Source organism: Acomys minous (assembly GCF_964271855.1).
Source record: "Acomys minous genome assembly, chromosome: 6".
NCBI lineage: Eukaryota > Metazoa > Chordata > Mammalia > Rodentia > Muridae > Acomys > Acomys minous.
In genome coordinates, this window is record NC_140487.1 from 32,387,678 (window position 1) to 32,412,584 (window position 24,907).

Genomic DNA, 24,907 nt, shown 5'->3' on the forward strand with positions numbered 1-24,907 from the left:
TCTACAGTGAAAGAGATAAAATATACTGTTTAATATGAAAATATTCAGGATTATTTTATTAGACAAATAATGTATACATACGTACATACATAAATACATATGTATACATACATGCACACAAACATATGACAATATGCATGTGTCTCAGAAAACACACAAATCCTCACTAGAATAGACTGAAAATATGTTTCCTAGGTAGACATTTTCACTTACACTTGTGAGCTTAGAAAACAAACTCATCCTTCTGGCACATTATATGTGACAGACGTTTATATAAAGCAGGAACTGTTAAGGACTTGCTTACCATGTCTTTGCAGAGTTTGGCTCCTGACTCTGCCTATGTCTAAGGTTACCCACTTTTAGGCAACTTTCTGTTTATAGCAAAAAAGAGGACATTTTCCCCAGTGACTGGTTTGTCACATTTGAAGCCATCTCCATAAGGAGGTTCTTTGATGCTTATCATCTTTTCTGAGGTAGGCTGGGTGTTGCCAGGAGTTAATGTGTCTTATTGTTAAAGGATCCTTAAAATCATTAAACTATCTTTAAATGCCATAATCTGTAGGTCTCTGAGGTTCTGAAGACCTTATCTAACTATCTTACCTTATCTATCTATAGAATCTTATTGTTTTAGAGTATTTCGGGTGACTGTCTAGACAGAGAACTATCTCTGTCACTTTCTCATTTTGGAACCTCTTAACTTGCACTTCCTGTTTACTCACAAAATTAATTTTAATCCTTCTCAAGACTCTTGTGGTGTTGAAGACCAGATAGTTTAGTTTTACAATTGAGTAATTGTTTGGGGGTTAAGGTGGTTTAGGCCTAGATAGAAGTTTTTCAGTTGATAGAGATGAGATATACTAGATATTGATTTACATTCAGAGTTGTAGACTCATCAAGATAGAAAAGATGCTTTCTCCAAGGTGGCTACATTCAAATAGGTAAAACACTATTAATGTAACATTTATATAATTCCTAATTGTTTTGTGGTTCTTTTTGCTACAGGTAGTTTATTGTATATATGTGTGATAATATAAATGTGTATGTAAAATTAAAAAAATAAAATTAAAAAAATAGAAAGCAAACATCAAAATTAAGTATTTTTAAAAGAGGGTTATAAAAGAAGACAGAAAGTAGGTGAGATATATAAGCAAATGTATTAGGAAATAAATGGCTCTACCTTCTTGACTAACAAGTGAGACTTTAAGAATCTATTTTCATTATATTAACTTTTTTTTTGTTTTTGTAACTAAACTTTGTCATCATAAAATGTTTCTTCTAAAGTATTCATTTTTTCTAACAGTTATTTTCCAATTAAGTTATTATGGTCAGTGCTTAATCTGTGCTCTTTGTCATGCATCATAAATTTAACTGTGGAGATATTGTCTAATAAATACAATTTTCCCCAACAAAAAAGTCAATGACAAAATAGTTCACATACCTTAAAATTGTGTCAGTTACCCTACCTTCTTCTTTTCTAATCATAGAGAGTCAGTGTGATTATTAACAACAGTAATTTGTTGAGTATTGGATGCCTGATGCTCACAACTTAAACTAATGGTTTCCATTACTCAACTTTGCTCCTGTATAGCAGAAATTCAACAATGTATAAATGACAACAAGCAGGTGTATAAATGTTATTTATAAACATTGAAATTTCAGCTTCATATATCTTTTTGTGTCGCAAATGTTTGTTCTTTGTATTTTAGTTCACTTTATTTTGGAGAAACTACTATAATTTACAGCTCATAGAAACACTGACAGAGTTCTAGATGTAACTCTTGAATATGTTTAAAGATATATAGAACAGACAGAGAAAAAACAGCCCGCAGTTTGTTTCAGTAATCCAGGAAGGGTATGGTACAATTTTGCCTAGAAATGCGGTAGAAATAAATAAAAACAATTGTCCTGATATTCTTAAATATTAAATTAACTTGATAGCAAACTGAATACAAAGGAAGAAGAAAAGCTCTCTGATTGGTAAAACTGAAGTAGAGATCCTCAGCACAAAAGGGAGACTGAGGAACAGACATTTTAAGAGAATTGTATCTCAGTATGAACTTGATTTGTTTGTTAAGAGGTTAGGTGATTAAATAAGAACCCTAAACAGGATGGCAAGCAACCTTCCACTGAATGACATCCTCAGTGAAACATATCATATTTGATGTGCCTTTGTGACATATATTAGAGGAGGGATTTAAGTTAGCAGTTGAGCACAGAGGTCTCATACAGGGTTTTGTAATTGAAACCACGTATTTGGATGAAATCACTCAATCACAGTGGGGACCTAGAGCAAAGCAAGGCACAGGGCCAAACCCTGAAGAAATACATTTAATGACATGGAGAAGAAAGTTAGCCTGCCAAGAAAAGAAAGAACACTCAAAATGGTGGTATTAAAAGGAGAGAGTTATGCTGTGAATAGCAAAGGAAAAGAACATTCCGGGAGAATTTCAGGTGCTTTCTTAGTAGAAGTGTTTTCTAGAGCTAACTCAAATGGTTACAATTCCCATTGCTTCCCACAAACAATATAAAGAAACATAACTAATGAGCCTAGGAACTATATTTTACCATGCCATAGGCATAGAAGCCAGAGGGCTGCAGGTTGATTAGTGAGTTTGAGGAAAGAGAACATTTCTCTAGACATCTCAGTATGAAACTGGAGAGAAGGCAGTGACTGGGTTATATGGCATTGCAAAATCTTGCCTGTTTATCTCTTTTTAAAAGAAGACACTGGGTAGTTTCATAAACAAAAGAAAAGACTCATTTGACTGGGAGGTTGAGCTACCCAAAGGAAAGTTGAAGTGGGTAGCATAAAAGCACAGCTGGAATTAATGGAACATCTATCACTGAGTGCATCTCTCTCCTAAACAGTTACATGCCTTTATCGTTTTAATTTATTTTCTGTGTTTATCAAATTAAAGAATGCCTTGAAATTTTATATTTTCTCCTTACAAATTATACTTGTATTCTACATTCTGAAGACGTACTAGTGACCTGAGTGTCTCACTTGTGTATTGCTTCAAAGACATCTTTATCACTGCAATTAAAGTGTAGTTCCATGAAAATATGATGTATTATATCACAATTTTGAAGATCATGAATTTGAACTGTAAATTTCTTTTGGAAACATGAAATAATTTTTAAAATATATCATTTTAAAGTTTGAAACGTATGAAGCAAAATAAAATATTCAATTTACTAAATGATCCATATTAAATATTGTAAAAATGATCATTCAAGTAAATTAGGAATTTGTATTCGGAAGTATACAAAATTTGTACTGTATTTTGCTCAACCAACTATTGCATTTACTTACAAATGTCAGTTGCATTTGGAAATGGAATGTATATTCCGTAATGTCAATGCAAAATAGTCTTTACTTGCTTTGACCTCTACGAAAAAAAAATGCTCCCTAAGAATTATGTACAGTTAGTCTTCAAAGGGAAAGAAAATATGAATACCCACTTTCAATAGTATTTACTGTAGATTTAACTAAGTAAGTGGGTTCTGTTTGTGTTTGTTTTTCTTTCCTATCATGGTCAAAAAGTGAGGTGACAGATTTTCTCTCTTGGTCTTCTCTGTGCTCTTGAGTCTTTCTGGATCTCAAACTCCTATGATTCTTGAGTCTGGAGACTACCCACTTCTTAATTTTGGAATCCACTCTTGTATATGAGATGATAATAAATGTGTGCTCAAGAGTGACAGAATAAGAGAGGGTAGTCCCTGGAGACTGTGGGTTGTTACCAGTCTGCTGGGCATGACTTGAAAATCTGTATCAGACTTTGTCTAATTAAAGAACTTCACAGCTACTCTGGAGACTGCCAACTTTGAGTTTCCCGATAGATAATTTCCACAGGTGCTGGGAGATTTAGAGGAAAACCTTTCTAGTGGTGCTCTTTCATCTGCCAAGTGAAGAAAGAAGAATCACATGTATGAATGTTGATGAGAGACAAACAACATGGACACTACATGTGGTCCATTTGGCTAGCAAGCATGGTTTTACAAATAAGTTTGGGGAAACTACTTTTGCTATGGAATGGGTTTAAGATAATTTAAACCATGGCAATGATATAGGAGAAACTGGGGCCATGGGTAAACACTGCTTGCACAGGTGTGATGTCTTAAAGAAATGGAAGTGTTGACATCCAAAGGAGCAGTGGGCAGAAGTGCAGGGGAGACTGACAGGAGAGGAAAGGTCAGAGCAACAAAAGAGCAAAGGAGACACCGCACAGTGAGCAGGTTTGCAGAACCCTTGGGATAAGTTAACATTTTTCTAGCCTAATTGGTTGTTTATTCTGTGATATTTTAGCTCTTCTATGGACTTCCAAGGTGGATGAGAAGGGGTTAAATGTTTAGGGGGGAAAAAACAAACTGAAATGATGTAGAAAGTTAAAGAGGACACTAATGGAGATTGCTTCAGAGCACAGAGGGTCCAGTACAGTTAAACCTTTAATGATTCTCTTTGTAGATAATAGCTTGGCCTCATAAAGACTCAAAAACAGTCTGACAATTGGCCAGCAGTTGGACAATTCAAAAAGCTCTTAAATCTAGTATTCTGATCATTTGATCCAAGCCTGTGTCTGTCTACCTAGGCTTCGTTTCAATCATTCATGTTAAATTTCAACTTAAAATTAACTAAAAGTAATTTTTTTTATTACTTTTTAAGAAGAAAAAAATTTGAGATATGTTTGTAAGTCTTTCTGTCCTTCCCTCACTACACTACAGTATACTCAGGATGCTTTGAACAGAATTTTCTGGTTTTGCACCTTGAATACATTTAACTTTTCTTGTAACAATTCACAGCACAATTAGGCCTGCATTTTTCTTGCAGTTTGTCTTGGTTATTTTTCAATTGACATGTGATATCATAATAAAAACTTAATTCAGTGATTACCAAGTTTATTAAGATTTATTCTTCATATTATTAAATCACCTAAGTTACTTTAAAATTTGGTGATGATCCATCTTTAAATTATGCTCAGGATTTGTGTGTGTGTGTGTGTGTGTGTGTGTGTGTGTTTCTTCTTCCTCTTTATCTTCCTCTTCCTTTTCTCCTCCTCTTTTCCATATTGTTTCTGGGGAAAATATGGGAGGCATGTTCCCACATAGCAGCATTACCACAGCTACACCAAAATCTCTTAGAGATTTCCTTTAACAATAAAAAAATGTACATTTAGTTGAGCAGTCCGGTAAATTTTGATTCTATTATAATTTTAATTTAGTCTACTTCTTCGATTAAAAAAAAATAGGAATTTGAAAAGCCTTGTCCCTGAACTTGATATCATGTTTCAATAAGGTCTAATGGGTCAGTACAGAGGCACACAGACCCACACACGTACACACACTATGTGTGTGTGTCTGTGTGCACGCACATATGTGTGGTGTGTAGATGTACTCATTTCAGAAGTCAAGAAAATATTTCATTTATCCTGTCTTACCCTGAGCCCACTCCATCCATCCATGCCTTTTTTGTTATAGGTTATATATATATGTAAAACATATATATAATGTTGTAAGAGATATTAGGAGGTTTGTGTGAGTTGGAAATTAACTCTCATCTACTCAAATATTTCTGTGAGAAATGACTCCAGTAGATATAGATATAATTTATGGCCCCTTACTGCATCCTCATTGTCAGTTCTTTCTCACTAAGCTACAGTTGCTGCCAATAACACTATGGAGTAAAGAAAAGCAGTAGGTGGGACAGGAGTCAATCAGTGAGTGGGAGAGAGGAATTGCTGTCCTAAATTGTTATCTCAGTCTCACAATGATCTAAAATTCACATTAACATTATTGGTATTTTGTTTTGATGCAATGTTTTTCACTTTTGCTTCACAGCTACCTTTGAAATTTCTGAGGACTATCCACTCTTTCAACCCATTTATAAAGTGAATGTCACAGATGAAGACATTGTACATGGTGACAGGCTAACAGTAGGTGGACATCATTGTGGGAGATGCATGTATTTCTGCAGCAGGCATACAGGACAAAGTATCTGAGACAGTTTAAAAGAATACAGAATGTATCTTGCTAAATGAATGTGTGTATATATGTATGTATGTGTGTGTGTGTATGTGTGTATGTCTATGTGTGTGTGTGTGTGTCTGTATGTGTGTTATGTGTATTTATGTGTGTCATTATATGCGTATGTGTCTATGTGTGTATATGTGTGTCTGTATGTGTTTATGTGACTTTGGTACTTTGATTTATTAATTTATAAATATCTATTCTAAAGAAATTTCATTTCTCATAGTTGACTTATGGTTATACAGTTTCTCATAGGCTTGGAAACAACAACCAAAAACTACTAAAGTGAAATTTTTACTACCAAGCCAGTAACATTCACAGTGATGTACTGGAGCACCAACTGATGCTGGGCTGTTTGCTGACCTGGGCTGGTTTGGATTTACCCTAGGCTACTGGGATGGCATAGGGAAAGTCACATAATCTCCATCTCCCTTGATTTTCACCATTAAAAGATATTTTTTTTCTTTCCCTAATCTTCAATGATATGTGTTGTTATCAGTCAAGGTAGTAAAATTCTCTGTGGAATAGCCAAAGTTATATTTTTGAAGACTAGCCAATGTAAAATTGTTAAGAAATCTGAGATCTTTCCTATTAGATAATGTCTTTTCAGTATATTGAAGAAAAATAATCTCTGGTACAGCTGAAAATAGTTATTACCAGGCAAATATTTCTAGGAACATGAGAGAGACCAGCAGGTGATAGTTTCAAAATACAGTATTTTGAGAATTGGTTATATTTCTGGAATATATGATTTATACCAGTTTAAAAATGAATTCACAACAGTAATTGGACCTTTCTCTAATAAATTATTATCTCTTTTAACTTTCTAGAAAAATAGCTCTGTGAATAGATTTATCTACTTTACCTTCTCCTTAAATCATTGGAGAACTTTTAGTACAATTTTAAAACCTGCATATCCAGCTATATTAATACTTGAAAATTTTAAATGTGTGTAAATTTTGAATGTTTTGAAATGTACATAGTGACAATAAATTTTTCCTGTATGTATATCCTTTCATATATAAAATCATTTGTAGAATCAGAAAAAAAGCATTTTAAAAATTATTTTAGGAAAATGTGGTGTGTAGCTCTATTAAATATTAGCAAAGGGAGTATAAAATATGGTAAGTAAAAGAGATGATTTTTCTGGCAAATGACAATATGCCAGTGATTTCCTGCCAACTAGACGATAGGAGTGACAAGTGTAAAAATGCTAAGGAATTCTCTATATGTTCATCGTATTATTGTGTACTAACATATTTCCTGTGCCTTTTGATTCATTTCCAAGTGAATAATACACATCTTATTTTCCAGTACAACCTTGAGACAGAGTTATCTGGACCAAAGAGAGGGGCAAACTCCTTTGGAGTGGATCCTGTAAATGGTGTTGTTAGCTTAAGAGGCGACAATGTCTTAGACTTTGATGCTGGCTATCACGTAATTTAATTTTATTTCTTCCTCAATTAAGAATGAAAGTGAACTGAAAACACTTTGAATGCTTTATGCATAAATTAAAGACATAGTGACATTGCACAGGGTAATACTTTGTGAGATTCATTTGCAAGGATTTGCATAGTTAACCAAAGGTCTAGATGTGTAAGTCTTACAGCTAACAGAGTGTAGGGATTGTACCTTAACTATATAAAACTTTCTAAAGACATTTAAATCAAAATGATCACAGATGTCCTAGCTAAATGGCCATTGGGATCAGTGTGAAAGGAAGATGAATATAAGTTATGGCAGGTGTTACTATTATTATAAAACTATTTCTGCTTTAGAAATGCCTCCATATATGCTAACCTATAATGCAGTTGAGAAAATATTGAGAAACAGAGCACATAAGACTCTTCAACAGTGGGTCTCAACCTTCCTGATGCTGTGACCTCTTAATGTAGTTCCTCATGCAGTGGTGACTCACAACAGTCAAGCTATTTCATTGCTACTTCATAACTGTAACTTTGTTATTGTTATGAACCATAATGTAAATATCTGATATGCCGGATATCCGATACGTGACCCCCCAAACAGGTTGTGACCCACAAGTTGAGAACCAGTGCTCTAGAACAAAAGTGAAGAAGCTGCTGCTGATATTGCGTGAAGGTGAAGAAGACTTCAACTTTCTAACCTGAGGAAAAATAAGAGGCCGAGGGAGGGATGCACATGAATCTTATTTAAACCTCAGTTTGGAAACACTTAAGTGTTGCAGGTCTGCTTTATGACGTTAAGTTAGGAGGGATGCGGAAGACCTCGCTGTGAGTGGGAGCAGTTCAGAGCCACCCTTCTGGGCCTGCCCTGCCTCCCTTCTGTCTCTGCTCACACATTCACACCAGTATGTGCAGTCTACTAAAATTTCTTTCTGTTTTATCCCCACTACACACTTCAGCAACTAATTGTACATGGTGGCGCATAGTGTCACCCACATGATGACTGTCTTTCATTCAGCATGGAAGCGTGTAGTTGTGGGCATTTATTAACGTTTGTTAAAGACCTTTTACTAGGAGTCCTTTGCTTGTGTTGCCAAAGTGGCACTTGATAGGAATGTATGATATCTAAGTGGGGGGTGGAGGGACAGGCTGACAAGGAGTGCACTCTTGACATTCTTAGCCCTTTGAAAACTGCTTCATGTGCTTACCCTAAAGAATAGCTTGATGTCCCACATCTTGGGATCTGCCCCAAGCAGTCTGCTTTGTTAAGATCTTTAGTTTACTATATTCTGGGCTTTTGGTTAAATACAGAATTCATTCATGTTTTTGTTTCAATTGCTTCTATATTTAGGCCAGCAGCCAAGCTTTAAAGACTTCTGAATGAAACGTTATAGGATATAAAATTAAGCTTTTTGGAAATTTATTGTGTGTAGTTAAAGAATTATTTATGCTTATTAAGACTTCAGGATATATATATATATATATATATATATATATATATGTGTGTGTGTGTGTGTGTGTGTGTGTGTGTGTGTGTGTGTGTGTAATATGTATGTAGCAAGAGACATATTGCCAGTTATCAAATAGTGTATTATTATTTTTCAAAACCTCTTTTCCAGACTTTCCAGCTTTCAGTGAGAGTTACAGATACAACGGGTTTGTTCTGCCAAGGGACAATAATTATTAATATTAGAAACATAAATGATGAGGCACCTCAATTTGAGTAAGCATATTCATTTCAAAGAGTTTATATATATATATACTATAAATGACAATAAAGATATGTGGTAATAGAGAAAATAATATCATGTCTTGCTCTGTCAAAACCATATTAGAATATACCTACACCTGGTGCATGCACAAAACGTATTAGAATATCCTCAAAATAAGTTTAGAAGTGATCAACCTATAATGCGGTGGAAGTACTTGGTTCTGGTTCTGTTTTCATTCCCTCAAATTTTTAAAGCTATTACACTGATATCTAATGACTACATTGACATTAAGGAGTTTAAAATATTTAAATGTTTTATTTTAATATTTCCACATACAACTTGAAATTAAGGAAATATTTGAAGATTGTGAATTGGTGTTTTCCATACTTCAAAATGCAGTAATTAAATTTTAATCTAAAATGGAAGAGTAATCAAATACTTGTTAGATTACTAAAGACAGAAATGTGATAGTATTAAGGTTACTTTCCTTACGTTACTAAGTTGTGTCTCCAGAGATAACCTGAGGGAATAATTTTTTGTGTTCCTGAACTCACCTGATTACACTATCTGAAAAACTGAAGCAAATTTAGAGATTCCATAATCCATTATTTCTGAAAATAGTCAATCTGCAGGTCTAACTTTGTTTACAGTAAAAGCACCACCATAATTTAAAAATAATATTTTGTTGCTTTCATTACTTAATAAACATAAATGTATTACTCATTTAACAGAATCTATTACTAAGTATATATGAGCCATGGCCAAATTACTAAATAGTTTCTAATTGTTTTTGATTTATGAAGAGACACAGAACCTTAACATAATAGGGTAACAGAGAAGAAAGTGATTTAAAGTGTCCTAGAAGGTGATTATTATGGGAATTATACTTATTATAGTAGTTGTGAAAGAGGAGCCAAGTGTGACATGATCAAGAATGCTGCTGTAGCCTTAATATCACACAGTCAGCTCCCTTGTCCTTGGACCTCACTGGACACATAGGTCATCAGTTAACTATGATGTCTGAAAAAATTGCCAAATAAAGAAACTTACATTTAAGAAATATCCTAAAGGTTATCAGGAACATTTTATGCAATGCAGACAGCTAGTAAATAGTGTTACAGGAATTGATCTACTACCTTGTTCTAAGTGATAGCTATTGAAAGCAACTCATCTTCCCAGATTACAAGATGAAAATGAATATACTTAGTGTCTTGTATTCATTTTCTATCTGGAACAATGGAGATTTTTGGTTCCATTCAGTTTTTTTTTTTTACTTTCTATCTCTTGTATTCTATGATAAGATAGAATACAATAATATTGCTTAATAGCAGAGATGATATACAATAAAAATCATATTAAAAATCCCAACACTTGAATATGTTTGGAGCTTTTAACTACTGAAAAGAGGAAATGGCATCATAAACCTAGAAGATTCATTAAGCTATATATTGACAATTAGATAATAAGAGTTGTTGTTTCTAAATTTTTTCTTGACAATTTTATTCTTAGGCGATTTCCTATGGATTCAATTAATGTGACTGAAAAGAAACCCATTGGAGATTTTGTAGCAAGAGTAAAGGCCACAGACCGTGATGAAGACAACAGCATCATGTACTCCTTTAAAACCCGGCAGGAAATGTTTGGTTTAGACCCTTGTACGTTTTAGATAAATACTTCTAGACTACTTTAGCTAAACATACACCAATCTCTATACCCCTCTTGGGAGTTTGGACTGGTAAAATTACTGTTTCAAATTTAAACAGAGTCGGAAACATAGCAGAAACATGTGACATTTATACTTACAGCTTTCCTAATGTTAAAACAATCTCATAAAATAGAGAATGATATAAAACTTTGACACTCTTATATACCATTCTCCTTCAGAGATATTAAGCACGGATATATATATGAAAAAACAGTTACTCTGAAATATTGTTTTTGTGGATTTTTTCATACCTGGTATTATGAAATATGAGAACCAAACAGAAAAATATAATCATCAAACATATGTTGTGGAAAGCTGCCTATGTAGTTCAAGATAGGCTATGGTCTCCATCTAATTCTATAGCTTGAAATCAGGAAAGGAAGGTAGACATAAAGTGGAAAAACTTAGGGTAGATTAGAATACAAAAAGGTGAGGGGGATTTCATCGCTGTGACTTGACCCCTGAGAGTTCTTGCCTCTCATTTGATGGTGGTGATTTCCTGCAGAGCCTAGATCTTTCTGTCTCAGAGCTTAGTATGCACATCTATCCTAGCAGTCAGAATAATGGAAGAATCGCACAGATGTGCTGAATCTGAGGTTCAGTATAGCTATAGATGTGGGTGTGTTTCAATTTTAGTGTAACTCAACTGCATTGTTCCTGAGCATGAACGTTGAAGAATACTGCGTGTTGGGACAATGTCCAAAGGTTGAAAAGGCTGGCGGGAGGATAAGAGAGTTACGAATTTATTTGTAGCCACTTCAGTTTAGCAGCAATACAGCTGATCAAACAAAGTACACTTAAAAACTAAATTACAATATAATAGGCTGCTGTTACCTTTCTAACCTCCAAGTTCACCAGGTATCTCCCTGTTTGCCACCAAAATCAAAAACAAATAAAAATAGAGTTGTCAAGTTGGCACATTATAATGCCATCATACTGATCAGTCAATATTTGAAATTTTTTATTGAATCCATTCAATTTGCTTATAAATCTTCAAATTCAAGTATCAGTGCAAGAAGAAAGTAAGGAAATTTTAGAGGCATCCCAAAGCCTTGTAAAGGTTATGAAGACATATGGGATAATGTCAAAGTAGATCATTTCAAAGAAAAAAGAACAAATTCTTAGAGGAAATGTAGGTTATAATACCAGGGATGAACAGTCACCTCATTTTAACAAACTTTTCTTATTTTAGGTCAAAACTAGTGTGCATCTTCCTTCTACCATTTTGTGTAACAAAATGGCCAAAGCCTTTTATGAGAAGCAATGAATGACTGGGTTGAGTCTTTACACTCACTACTATGATACATTATAATCAATGTCAAATGAGACCTCTTACGTTTGGTATTTTAGGATAGGACTGTTACTTCCTTATTTGGTAAACAAATAGATAGTAATTTAAAAAGATTTATAAGCCTGTAATTAAAAAAAAAAGGTTTAAATATTTTCAATGAATATATACTTGGTAAACATCACTTTCTTATAAATAAAATTATATGTTTATATAAATGTAAACAGCATTAGTATAAACTAACATAGGAATAATTATTTGAGTTTAGTCATTTTTATTTATCTCCTTCCTTAGTCACAGGTATAATCACTGTCCTTCAGCCTCTGAGTCTTGACAATCCAAGTAACTCCAGACTCTACACGTTGGAAGTTGAAGCCAGAGATGACGGCAATAACACTAGCTCGTACATGTTCACAGTCTTTGTGGAGAATGTTGATGACCCTATTTCCTGTGATCCAAGTTTTTCAACAGGGGCAGGTATATTACAAGGCAATAACATCTCAAAGATCCAAAAAGCACCATCGTAGAAGAAGCACCTTGGACATAAATGAGCTTACTTGGTGACTTGATTCAGGGTGCAGGGCACTAAGGGTTGAAGCGTTGGCCTTATGTACTTAGAGCCATGCTCCGTCCTTGAGCTAGAGTTCTAGTTCTCGGGTGTTTTTGAAACAAAGGTTCACTTCGTAGCTCAAGCTGGGCTTGAATTTCTGATGCCTTTGTGTCCTTCTCCCATTGTATGACACTAAGCTTGAAAAGGATTACTAACAACAATCAACAAAAAAGTCATGAATTTGAAAATGAGCAAGGACCGGTATATGGAAGAGTTTAAAGAGTAAAAGGAATATTAAAAAATTTCTGCCTTAAAAGCTAGATATGTTGAGAGATAGACTAAAAAGTAGAGAAAAATGTATCTGTATAGTTCAAATTCCAATTATAATTATTAGTTTGTGTGGTAGACAGAGGAGAAGAATAATGGAAATAGTATTCTATATACATCTGTAACATATGGCTTGATATGTCCCACATAACTTGTCAAATGTAGAAAAATCTAAACAGTAAAGTATAACTTATGTGGAGAAATTGTGATCACTAAGGTGAGTGTTGCAAGCATGAGGGCCTGTGTGAAAGTGCCCAAAACTGTTTAAACATAAACAAGCTAACAAATAAATGGACAAACTATACTAACTAACTAACTAACTAACTAACTAACTAACTAACTAGCTAACTAACTAACTAACTAACTAACTAACTAACCAAGAAGCCAGCCAGCCTGCCAGCCCACCTGCTAACCAACCAACCAACCAACCACCGAAAAACTACCTACCTACCTACCTACTACTTAACTAACAAACTAACTACCTAACCAAAATACAGCTGGCATTATGTGCTCATAATCCTAATGCTAGTGAGTCAGAGATTGTTGGGTCTCTGGAGTACCTTGGCCAGTCAGCCTTGTCAGTTGGAAAGCTCAGATTTAGACATTGAGCTACTGGCAACTGAGGAATACTGAGAGCAGGAGAAATAGTCTTTCCAAAGGAAAAAGGACAGGAATTGTTTACCCCATGCTACATCGTCATCCCTGAAAACACACGTACAAGTAACACTACATAGGTGATGAAGGCAGAATTTATATATTTGGGAACATACACACACACACACACACACACACACACACACACACACACCAGCAATGAAATAAAAAGAGGTCATAAATTTGAAGAACCTAATGGATAGGGCGACATAGTAGTAGTTGGAAGGAGTAAAGGGTAAAAGGAAAATGATGTTATAATATCATAATCTCAATTTTTAAAAAATAGTAAAAAAAAATATAGCAAATCTTACAAGGATCTTGGTGTAGACTTGTTTTCTGTCTTAGTGTTCATGAAGATATTATCTTTTTGGATGACTATGAAACAATTTGATGTTCTTGGTAATTTCATTTTAGTGTCTCCACATTATAGTAAACTTGTAAAAGCTGCACATGGATCTCAAGGTCATTCTGACCTGATTTCTACCATAGACTTGGCTGAGCTGCTGAGGCACACTTGAGATCAGGAAGCCTTCGTCACATCCTATCAGTGGTTGCTTGCAACTAAGGCAAGGCATGAAGAACTCACTTTCAGTTCAACAATGGGCCAACTTCTGTGAATTTTTCCAAAAAGACATTATGACTATTTGCATGTTGCTGATTTGACATCCATATGATCAATGCACTTCCTGCTTTTAGTTGCCCAGAGGCAACAACTACCCAGAGTGAATCGCAAAATGAGATGTCCATGTACAACCAGTGTGAGGCAAAGTTTCAAAGTAAACTAACTTTAATTCATACAAAAGTGTGTTCAGTAAATATTCTTAGAAATATCAAAGAACATAAGGATTCTGTGGGCCTTAAAAAGTAGATTATAAACAATAGGCAAACACCTGAAGGGACTGCTCAGTGGTTAGAGTACTTGCTGCTCTAGCAGAGGTTCTGGGTTTGCTTCCTAGAATCAGCATGATGGCTCATAACCACCTGTAACTTCTGTTCCAAAGGATCCAGCCCTTCTTCTGGCATCTTCGGGTCCAGTAAAACAACATGGTACACACATATAAGCATGAAATAAAAATAAATAAATCTTTTAAAACAATCCATAAGACTTGATTCTAAACTCATGTGCACAGTAAGCAAGAATCATCAAGTGTAAATTCTAAAAATATTTGAACATATTAAGTCCTTGCAGATAATTAACTCTTAGCTCTTTCATTTAATTCTACCGGATGCCAGCATTTATATATGCTCTGCTTTTCTTCTTCTTCTTCTTCTTCTTCTTCTTCTTCTTCTTCTTCTTCTTCTTCTTCTTCTTCTTCTTCTTCTTCTTCCTCCTCCTCCTCCTCCTCCTCCTCCTCCTCCTTCTTCTTCTTTCCTCCCCATGTACTTCCTTTTGTTCCTTCTTTTTATGTTTATATTTGTGTGGTGTGACTATGCATATGCATTAATGCATGAGTGTATCATATGTTGTTAAAGATGAATTGGTTTTTAATCAGATGAAGAACCCCTCAATGCCTTATATACCCATGTGTACATTTGTCTTATTTTATTTTGGAATAAGACAGAGACAAAAGTACACTTGATTACATCAGAACCAAGATAAAGTGCAGTGTTTGCAGAGCGTAGCATTTGTTAAGATGTGTGAGATATTTACATATTACACTAACTTCCTAGAACCACACTAACATTGAAATGTACTTTATCTCTGTTGTACAAATAAGAATGGGGATGCAGTATGAATTAAAACCTATTTTTATTTCACTGCATCTATTTTTATACATTACTATGGAAAAGAATAGACAATTCAAAAATTTTGCATTTGTGAATCGTAGTACCTATCGATGTTGCAGACACTGAACAGTTACATCTCATTCCCTACATCGACCAAATGCATAAATTTAAAAATAAAAACATGAATTGTATTGATTCTTTTAAATGTCAAAAGTTAAAAGTAGTTATCTGGGCCTGTGCTTTCAGGTTAGAGCTCCAGTTATTTGAGAAGTTGAGACAGGATTGCTTCTGCTCACTCATAGGAGACCAGCCTGGAAAGCTTAGTTAACTCTTATGTCCTTCTATGTACATAGGGTGTAAAAAGTGACCCAGTGCTTAAGTACTGGTATGCGAGCATGAAGCCTTGGGTTATTTCCCCAGAACATACACAGAAGTTGGGTGTGATGGTGCCCATCAGTAAGCCCTTTACTGGAAAGATGAAATTCATTTTTAGGGGCTCACTGCTCAGGGAGTACAGCTGAAGGTGAGAGCTCCCGTTAGGAAACTTGCCTCAAAGAATAAAGTAAGGCATCAATATACAACATTCTATACCAATGATTTAAAAATAACCTTGTGAGTAATAACTAAGGCATTAAGTTGAGGACTAGACTCAGTAGTCTACTTTTTGTCCTATCATACCTATATATTTCTATATTCCCCCTTCTTTCTTTTCAACCCCTGTCTCCAAATCTAATAATGAAAAATAAAGAAAAGAGAGACATCCCTGAGTCCAGCCTAGCTTTCTTTCTGAATAAGACCAATAGTTAGTCATAACTAACTCCCAATGAAAATAAACATCTATTGCCTAAGAAAGTAAGCAAAAACCTACCCAACTTTGCTTAAGGGAAATGGGTCATCATTTTCTTAAGGTTCCTTCTGCCTGATGGGATGAATAATACCTTAGTAGGGGCCCAAATAAAATTGGGGAAATAGTTAAATAAGCTAGGAATAGCATTTGTGGTCCAGTTTCTAAATATTGAGAAATTCCAGGCTAAATTTTGATACATAGGTATAGAATTGAAATTTGTTTATTCTTCACACCCATTATATATATATTTTATATATATATAATATATATATTACTCTCTCTATATTCTCCCTCTATATGTAATTTATTATATATAATATATATTATATAATAATATAGTTAATATATTAATATATATTGTACATATATAATATCTATATATTACTCTAAATATGAGGTATTGTACCCATACAACGCAAGTAGAATACAAGTGCTATTGCAGGCTGTTTAAAGTAAGTAAGTTAAACAAGTTAGTTGTTAGTTGATAAAATCATGGTCATGTCAATTACTAGTCTATTTATATTACAAGAATATATATCCTAGGTTTACCAGATAGATATTAATCTATAGGTAGATAAGGTAAAATAGATAAGATCTTCAAAAACCACAGAGATCTATAGAATATACCATTCAAAGATATTTTTATTATTTTAACAATTCATTGACAATAAGATATGTTAACTCCTGGCAATACCCAGCCTACTTCAAAGAAGATGATAAGCGTAAAAGAACCTCCTTATGGAGATGGCTTCAAATGTGGCAAACAAGCCACTGGACAAAATGTCCTCTTTTTGGCCACAGACAGAATTCTGCCTAAAATTGTCATGTTTAGACTCAGGCAGAGTCAACGTTCAAGCTCTGCTAAGACAGGTTAAGCAAATCCTCAATAGTTTCTGCCTCACAAATATGTCTGTCAGATATAATGGTCCAGAAAGCTGAAGATGATGCTCCAACATTATAAAGAGTTTTGGATGACTATCCAGGCAGAAAATTGTCTCTGTTATCTTCTCATTTGGGAAGCTGTTAACCAGTATACTTCTGGTATACTCAGGTAATTAATTTTATTCCTTCTCAAGTCTCTGATGGGGTATAAGATCAGGTAGTTTAGTTTTACAATCAAGCTTAGTTGTTTAGGGGTTAAGATGTTTTTAAGCCTAGATAGATGTTTTAAGTTGATACAGATGAGATATGATAGACATATATTTACATTCAGAATTTTAGACTTACCTAGATAGGAAAGATGTTTTCTTCAAGGCTACCAAATATAAATGGCCAAAACATTATGAATTAATCTTTATATAATTCCTGATAGTTTTGTGGTTCTTCTTGCTATATGTAGTTTATTATATATGTGTGTGTTTAATAATATAAATGTATATGTTTAAAAAATAAAAAATAAGGTAAAGCAATGATAGAATAAGACACCAACATCAATCTCTTGTCCTCACATGTGCCTGTGTGGGCAACTGTACCGGTAAACATACGTACGCCCTTCACCCCCAAGATGTAAATAAAGTTAAAGTGAAAGATCAACATTAATGTTTATCTGAACAAACATTTGTAGTGTGTTCTAGAGCAAATATCCTTAAAGAAATTACTCAATAGAGATTTTTATTGCCTGATGACTTAGAGCAGCCATGTGAAGCAAGAAGGGGTGGGAGGCATGTGTCATTTAATTACTGTTAATATCTTGCGTGGTTGTGTAGGTGTTTCAGTGTCTGTTGCTGAAAATATCCCCTCATCTGCTTTTATATATGCAATCCTTTCAAGAGATCCAGATCTGGGACAAGAAGTTGAAGTGAGTTTATAATTATCATTTAAGTTTCCCCCAATATTTAAAAAGTGGAACGCGTGGCTTAAGTTTTAATGAGCAATTTTTTTCCCTCAGATTTTAATTAAGCTAGTCGGTGTGTCATATGATGCTTACTAAAATGAGAGAGGGAATTAAGATTTTTAATATAATAGCAAAATAAAAATGATAAGACACAAAATGGAAGTCATAGGCCTAAAATGCTTTGAAAACATAGTAAGTAAAGTCTCTCATCGCTACCAATTATCTGACACTGATTATACACTCTAGGATGATCTCTTCTGTTTATTTTCATTCATTCATATTTTATTTATTAGATTCTGAATTTAGATAAATGATATTTTCAATCTTCATATTATTTTGGTTTCAGCAATAATTTTTAAATAATCAAGAATAAGTAAGTAATAGATTATGAAATAGCTACAGTTTAATGGGGGAATGAAGAAATTTATTACTGTGTTTTCTTCAAATTTTTATGGTTTAATACAACCCATAATCTAATTATATTTCTAAGAAACAAATTTAGTTACTCGATAATATAGTAAATCATATTAATACATTGGAATATCCTTTCCTAATTTTAAAATTTTAGTTAATTTCTTGATAGAATGGGCAAGATGTTTTGTTTGCTCTTGTTTATAACAACAGACTTATAAATAATCTTGGGAATATGGCTAATGCTGAAGTTTGAGATTTAGCTCTCAGGAGACTTCAGCCTTTGTAGACTGACAAAACCACACAGGAAAATATAATTCCTTCTTTTTGGTTGCAAAGGTCCCATTTGTGAGAGTGTATTGTGTAGGTGGAGAGGAGAATGTAAGAATATAACTTGTGCACTAGAGGCTGTGAGGGATATTCATTTATGGGGGTGTGTATAGATCATATGTATGTGTAAACATCTGTATTTTCTCTAAGTGAAATCATTATAATGTTTGCGCTACAAGTCACTCAAATGAGAAGCAACATAAAGGTTTCAAAAATAACATTTTTAGGCAATCCAAATCATCATAAAAACTGAAGAAATAAAATATTTTTTCACAAAAAATGTTTCACAAAAATGTCTAGTCTAAAGTAAGACAACTTTGGCTGTTCAGAAACAACCACGTAAAGTAAGTCAATATGTCGATGAGCATGACTGTCCTATGTATTCCTGAGTCTTAATCATCTCATCTCCCAGGTTTTGTTTTTTCTTTGAATCAAAAGTGGGATGTGATTTTTCATCTTTTTACAGCTTAGCATTTTAATAATTTTTTTATATCCTACACTATTTATCTTAAGTCTGGGCCTCATTATCCAACTAGAAGTCTGGATAATAATGACGGAGAATACTATGTCATTGCTCATTAAAAAAACTATTTGTTTAAAGTATTATTTTAATTTATTTTTAATGCCTAAAATCAACACTGGGATGAGATTGAATGCTTTCTTCCAAATAGTTTGTGTGTGTGCCTCTTTGGATACACATCATCAGTGTACAAGAGTGTCAACGTAACACTAGGAAGTAAACTAATTGTGAAACGAACGGCAGCCCTGGTTCTTAAGTACAAAACAAACTATGGAGAAAGTACAGCTGAGAACGTGAAGGAATGTTTGCATTGTTTTTGAAGTCTGGGTATAAAAGCAAGTTCAGATTTTATTTATGGGTACTGTCTTCACACAATGAAGCTGAGGGTAGCTTTTGCCAAATAATCGCATCAAAAATGTCAGTACAAAATTCATGCTTTTACAATAATATATCAGCCATATTTTTGGGTTTTGTTCCAGTTTGTAATATTAAATTCTTCAACCAATGCCACTGTTTACTTCGCTTTGGATTCACATAGTGGTGTCGTTTCTAAATCCACGGAACCTCTTTTGGATTATGAAACAGATCCTAAGGTGAGAACAACCAGCACTTTAAAATAACCAATGCCTTTATGTTACCCCTTTAATCAAAATCTTTTAAATGTGCTTATATTGAAATAAAATGCTATCCAGTTAATTCTGGTCTATAGAAATTCATTTAAACACATATTGAGTAGCGCATCTGATGATCTTGGGATGCGAGTTGTACTGTTTTGTAGAATGGACAAAGAGATAAAGAAGGCCAACGCTGAGAAAGTAAAAGTGACAGAAGAATGGGAAAGGTGCAGATGCCAGGAAAGTGAGAGTGACGAATGCACCTTGAGGGCCTTAAGGATGGTACCAGAAAAACAGCACAGAAAGAGAAGGGAAACACAAACTTCGTTAAAGCAGCCGGCCAGCACTCATCCTAGCGTTGGGAGTTTGGTGGGGCTCTGGGTCAAACTTCTATAGGAATCCTGGTCTTTCATCTTTCAGAACTTTCCCTTTCTGCAATCATTGGTTCTGCACAGGAATGTGCTGTCTTATGGCACGTGAAAGTTCCTCTAATCCTTCTTCATATTGATATATCTGCATTAATTTTAAATTAAATAGAAAATAATTGACATCTTATAAACCTTTCTGCTCTGCAAAATGAATTCCAGGAATAAATGCTACACAGAGTAACCCTGTCTCAAAACAAAACAAAACAAAACAAAAACAAAAACAAAAAAATCAAAACAAAAAAATCAACACCAAGCATCTAACAACTTGCCTACCTACTCTTAATATCCTTTGCAGACCAAGTACTGTTTTCACTCTTGTTCTTATTTCTAAGGTAACACATGTTGTATTTTCTTCTGGCATTTCCTAAAGAAATCATGTTCTCCTCTCTGCTTTACATACTTTCTGGTTTTATATATACATATATATGTATATGTGTGTGTGTGTGTGTGTGTGTGTGTGTGTGTGTGTGTGTGTGTGTACGTGTTTGTGTGTATGTCTATAGTAACAATTTACTTTAATGACAATATGTTGTTAATGACTAATTGTAGTGTTGTGTGAGATCTAATTTCTTTCTTTTTTTTAAATATGATTTTGAGTTTTTGAGGACTTCATGAAATGTATTTGGATATTTTGATCACATTCAAACTTCCTCCACCACCTCCTACCTATCTACCCATATTTATGTTTTCTTTTCCTCTTGTTTTTAAAACAAACAAGTCCATATATGTCCAGTATGCTGCCCAATTTCCCTTGGGTGTACAGCCTGCCTCGGAATGTGGTCCAGCTAACAGGGGCTATATCCTTGGGAAAAAAAAAAAACCCTGACTTTCCTTACCCAGAAGTTATCAGTTGCTAAGCTCTTCAACTATGGTGTGGGACTGAATGCTCACTTACAGCCCTATTATGAGTTATTTTCCTGGGCTTGAGCTTGCTCAGGTCTATTTTATATCATCGCAGTTTTTGTGAATTCATGTCTGTAACTGCCTATTGTGTCTGAAAACACTTTTCTTGTATTCATCCTCTATCTCTGGCTCTAGGAATTTTCTTTCTGTCCCTCATTCCAACTTATTGCTAAGATTTAGGAGGAGGTGGTTGATATAGATGCCCCATTTAAGGCTGAGTACACCACACTCTATTGTTCTCTGTATGTTGACCAGTTGTGGCTCTCTCTGTCTACTGAAAGAAGAATCTTCTTTTATGATAGTTGAGAGATGTATTGATGTGCATCTATTGATGTAGCAGTAAATCATTAGGACCCATTTCAATTCTATGTCTTCTGAGCAGAATAATAATATTTTGTTCTTCTAGGTCTGATGATGTATCTAGCTATCCATTCTTTGCATTGATAATAGTATCATGTATGCTTTTCCTCTTGTGGATCTGACCTTAAATCCAACTAGCATTTGTATGGTTATTTCCATAACATTGGTGCCACTATGTTTGCATTTCTTGCCACAGCCATTATTACTGTAGATAAGATATTTTACAGCTGAATGAGACTAGTGATTACTTTCATCCTCTGGTAGGACACAAAAAGAGCTTCTAACACTATGAAAAAAAAAGGCAGTAATGATACAAGTTCAATGTCAGTACTTGTTTGATTTATTCATGTTTCATGTATGATCCAATTATATGATGTCTTCAGCAATAAGGCCACGGTATCAAATCTGTCAGGTAATCTATTGAAATGGCAATTCCCATAATGTTTGAAAGTCTATGAAGCCCTTCTTGACTAAAAAGAAGGTAATCCTTTGTTTGCCTGTGCTTCAATTAAAGGCTTTTGCCAACACACCAAGTAGAAGCATCCTTTGTAGGTTTCCAGATAGCTGTCTCAGAAGGCCCTTAGTTTTAGTTATCCTTCCAAGTATTTCCTCTTTTACTCAGCCCATTCGTCACTCAGTTCATTTAGCCTTTCAAGACAGAGAAGATAGACAATAATTTAAAGAAGAAAGGGAAAATGGTCAAACAGGAATTTAATGGGATCATCTTTAATTCCTGCTCACTCATGGTAGAATTCCTGCTCACTGAAGTAGAAGGTTCAATAAGGGAGGCTATTATCAGAATTTAGTGCATTTTAATAAGATTTTTGCATACATATTCAGTCTTAATGATTATAGAATTAACTTAAATATCTAAAACTAGACTTTATCAGACTTATTATTATCTTGTAATATTTTATTTCATAATTGTTTGGTTGTGCAAGAAATCATATTTTAAAAGAAAATTTACATATTTTAAATTGGCAAAAAAATCTATGAGATATCAATATTTTCTAAAAGTACAATGTCCTCCAGATTTTTCTCTAATCATTGAGAATTAATTTACTATTTCATTTGGATATTGCAAGATTTTTTTTATATGTTACTACAACATAATAAAATTAACACTTAAAAATACAAACTAATAACTAATGGTAATTGGAAGTTAACATTTATTGCAGTAATACATATATAAAAGTAGGAGATAATCTTTTCAATGAATGTTAAGGAATTAAGAATGATAAAACTTTTTTCCAGTATATTTTTCATTTCATTTAAAAATATTTATTTTAATGTAAAAGAAGATTGTATGTACTAAGCACTCAAAGTAAAAAAAAAAAAAGAAAAAGACCTAAAACATTCTGTCTTTTGTTCTTAGGTTTTCCAGTTAGTAATTGCTGTGAGAAGTAGGGACAGCTTGTCTCTGGAGTCATGTGTTGGCACCATCACTATAAACATCCAAAATGTTAATGATGAGAGTCCTGTTCTGATGTAAGCAATGCTTAATCTAAATATTTAAATGGCTCAATTTAACCACTGGAACTTTTTTTTTATAGCAGGATAAGTATCAGCATGTTACCATTATTTTCATTGCATAATTCTTTGTAATATTCAAAATGATTTAGAAAACAAACTTCTACAGTCTTTGGAGCATTGTTCCTTGCTTTTCTCATGAGCACTAAATACAATAAATTGCATTTATACTTTTCTTTTGAAGTACAGAAAATGATCATTTTTTGATGGAATATAAGCTTCTTATTTTTTGCTATTCATCATTAATAAGAAAAGTGTTATGAAAATGAACAGTGATATGTTCATATTGTTAGATCAATGTATACTCAGGGGAACTGGGACAAAAATAGTTTGTGACATGGGTCTGTAATCTATAAAATAAAAAGTCATTGCTGAAGTGTTTGTAGTATTTTCTTGTCTAGTATAATTAATAATCAGCTTAAAGACTAAAGAAATAGAATGGATAAGATATTGTTTAAATTCATTTTTAAATATACCAACAATGGCTAAGATATATTTATAGAAATTTATAAATTATTTTAATTCAAAGGCTGTAAACTGTCACAAAGGATGGACAACATGAAATTTCAAATGTTTGCTATGTGACATAGATGGGAAGTGACATTTGTTTACACTGAGTGATAAAACTTCTGGTTTGTCCTATAGATACAGACCAGATGCACCTATAACTATTAATGAAAATCTGCCTGTTGGAACCAAGTTGGCCAAGTTCACAGCAACAGATAGAGATATAGAGGATGCAGTACATTATGAATTTATAGGAACACAGAAAGAGTTTGCTATACATGAAGGTATAATAATTTTTATGGTTAATCATTTCAGAAAGCCTACTATAAAGTATTTTTATTCATTAAGCTAAGCTCTCAAGCCATGATGTTAGAATGAAATGCTATTTTAAATATGTGGGCGAGCACTTAACATATATTTTATGAGGGAAATGGTAATCCTTCCTTCCTTGTTAGAAGTGTGGAAGTGTTCTCAGTGTTGGTCTGCTCTGGCAGACTTTTCAACAATTCAGATGTGTAAGGTTGCACTGGAAACTTGTTTTATGAGCTTTCTCTGAGAAACCAATTTTCCCATGGAAACCAGAATATTAGTTATCATAAACTAAATATTCATTTTATGTCATAAATTCTTGTAAGGACATTACATATGTAAAAGCCAATTTGAATTTTTACTGGACCAATCCACATCTGAACTATAGTCTACAGGAGGAGTTTTTGTTCCCTTCTCCCACCACCATGGAGGGGAGCAGAGGTGGAGCCTTGTAATGCTAAGCAAGTGGAGTGCTACAACTCTTTGCTACTCAGATCCCCAGCCTATAATGCATGGGATGAAATTCCATGGCATAGATACAATTGGATTCAGCCTGTTTGACTATGACACTCGTAACTTTGGGTACGCATCTCACATGCTCAGAGAGCAAGGGGTTCTGTGCTTCTAACAACTTAGGAATGAAATTAGAATACAGAAGAAATAAATATTTCTCCCTCTCTTAGGAGAGAACATACTCTTTCACACATAAGTAGGGTAAGATTAAGCAAACATACACTGCCCATCACGTAAATACAAAGATTTCCAAGGAAGGAATCTTGCACTTACAAGCACTTCACCTCTACTTCCACTTCTGCAACTTTTTATAATTGTAAGCGAACAAACAAATCTTTAACCACATTTTTATTCAGAAAAATAATGACTCCACAGAGGAGAGCAGACAT

At 34.0% G+C, this 24,907-nt stretch overlaps 1 protein-coding gene across 1 annotated transcript in view; it reads left to right on the forward strand.

Annotated features, from left to right (window-relative positions):
• Positions 1 to 24,907, forward strand: part of LOC311599106 (cadherin-related family member 4-like) — a gene marked incomplete at both ends in the record, with an annotated part of 77,100 nt that overhangs the window by 9,481 nt on the left and 42,712 nt on the right. Inside the window, 8 exons of the mRNA XM_084784753.1 lie at positions 5,836 to 5,930; positions 7,339 to 7,461; positions 9,068 to 9,171; positions 10,670 to 10,815; positions 12,448 to 12,630; positions 17,966 to 18,057; positions 23,035 to 23,147; positions 23,835 to 23,980. Of these exons, the coding sequence (XP_084640879.1) occupies positions 5,836 to 5,930; positions 7,339 to 7,461; positions 9,068 to 9,171; positions 10,670 to 10,815; positions 12,448 to 12,630; positions 17,966 to 18,057; positions 23,035 to 23,147; positions 23,835 to 23,980 (1,002 nt within the window). The remainder of the gene's footprint in view (positions 1 to 5,835; positions 5,931 to 7,338; positions 7,462 to 9,067; positions 9,172 to 10,669; positions 10,816 to 12,447; positions 12,631 to 17,965; positions 18,058 to 23,034; positions 23,148 to 23,834; positions 23,981 to 24,907) is intronic.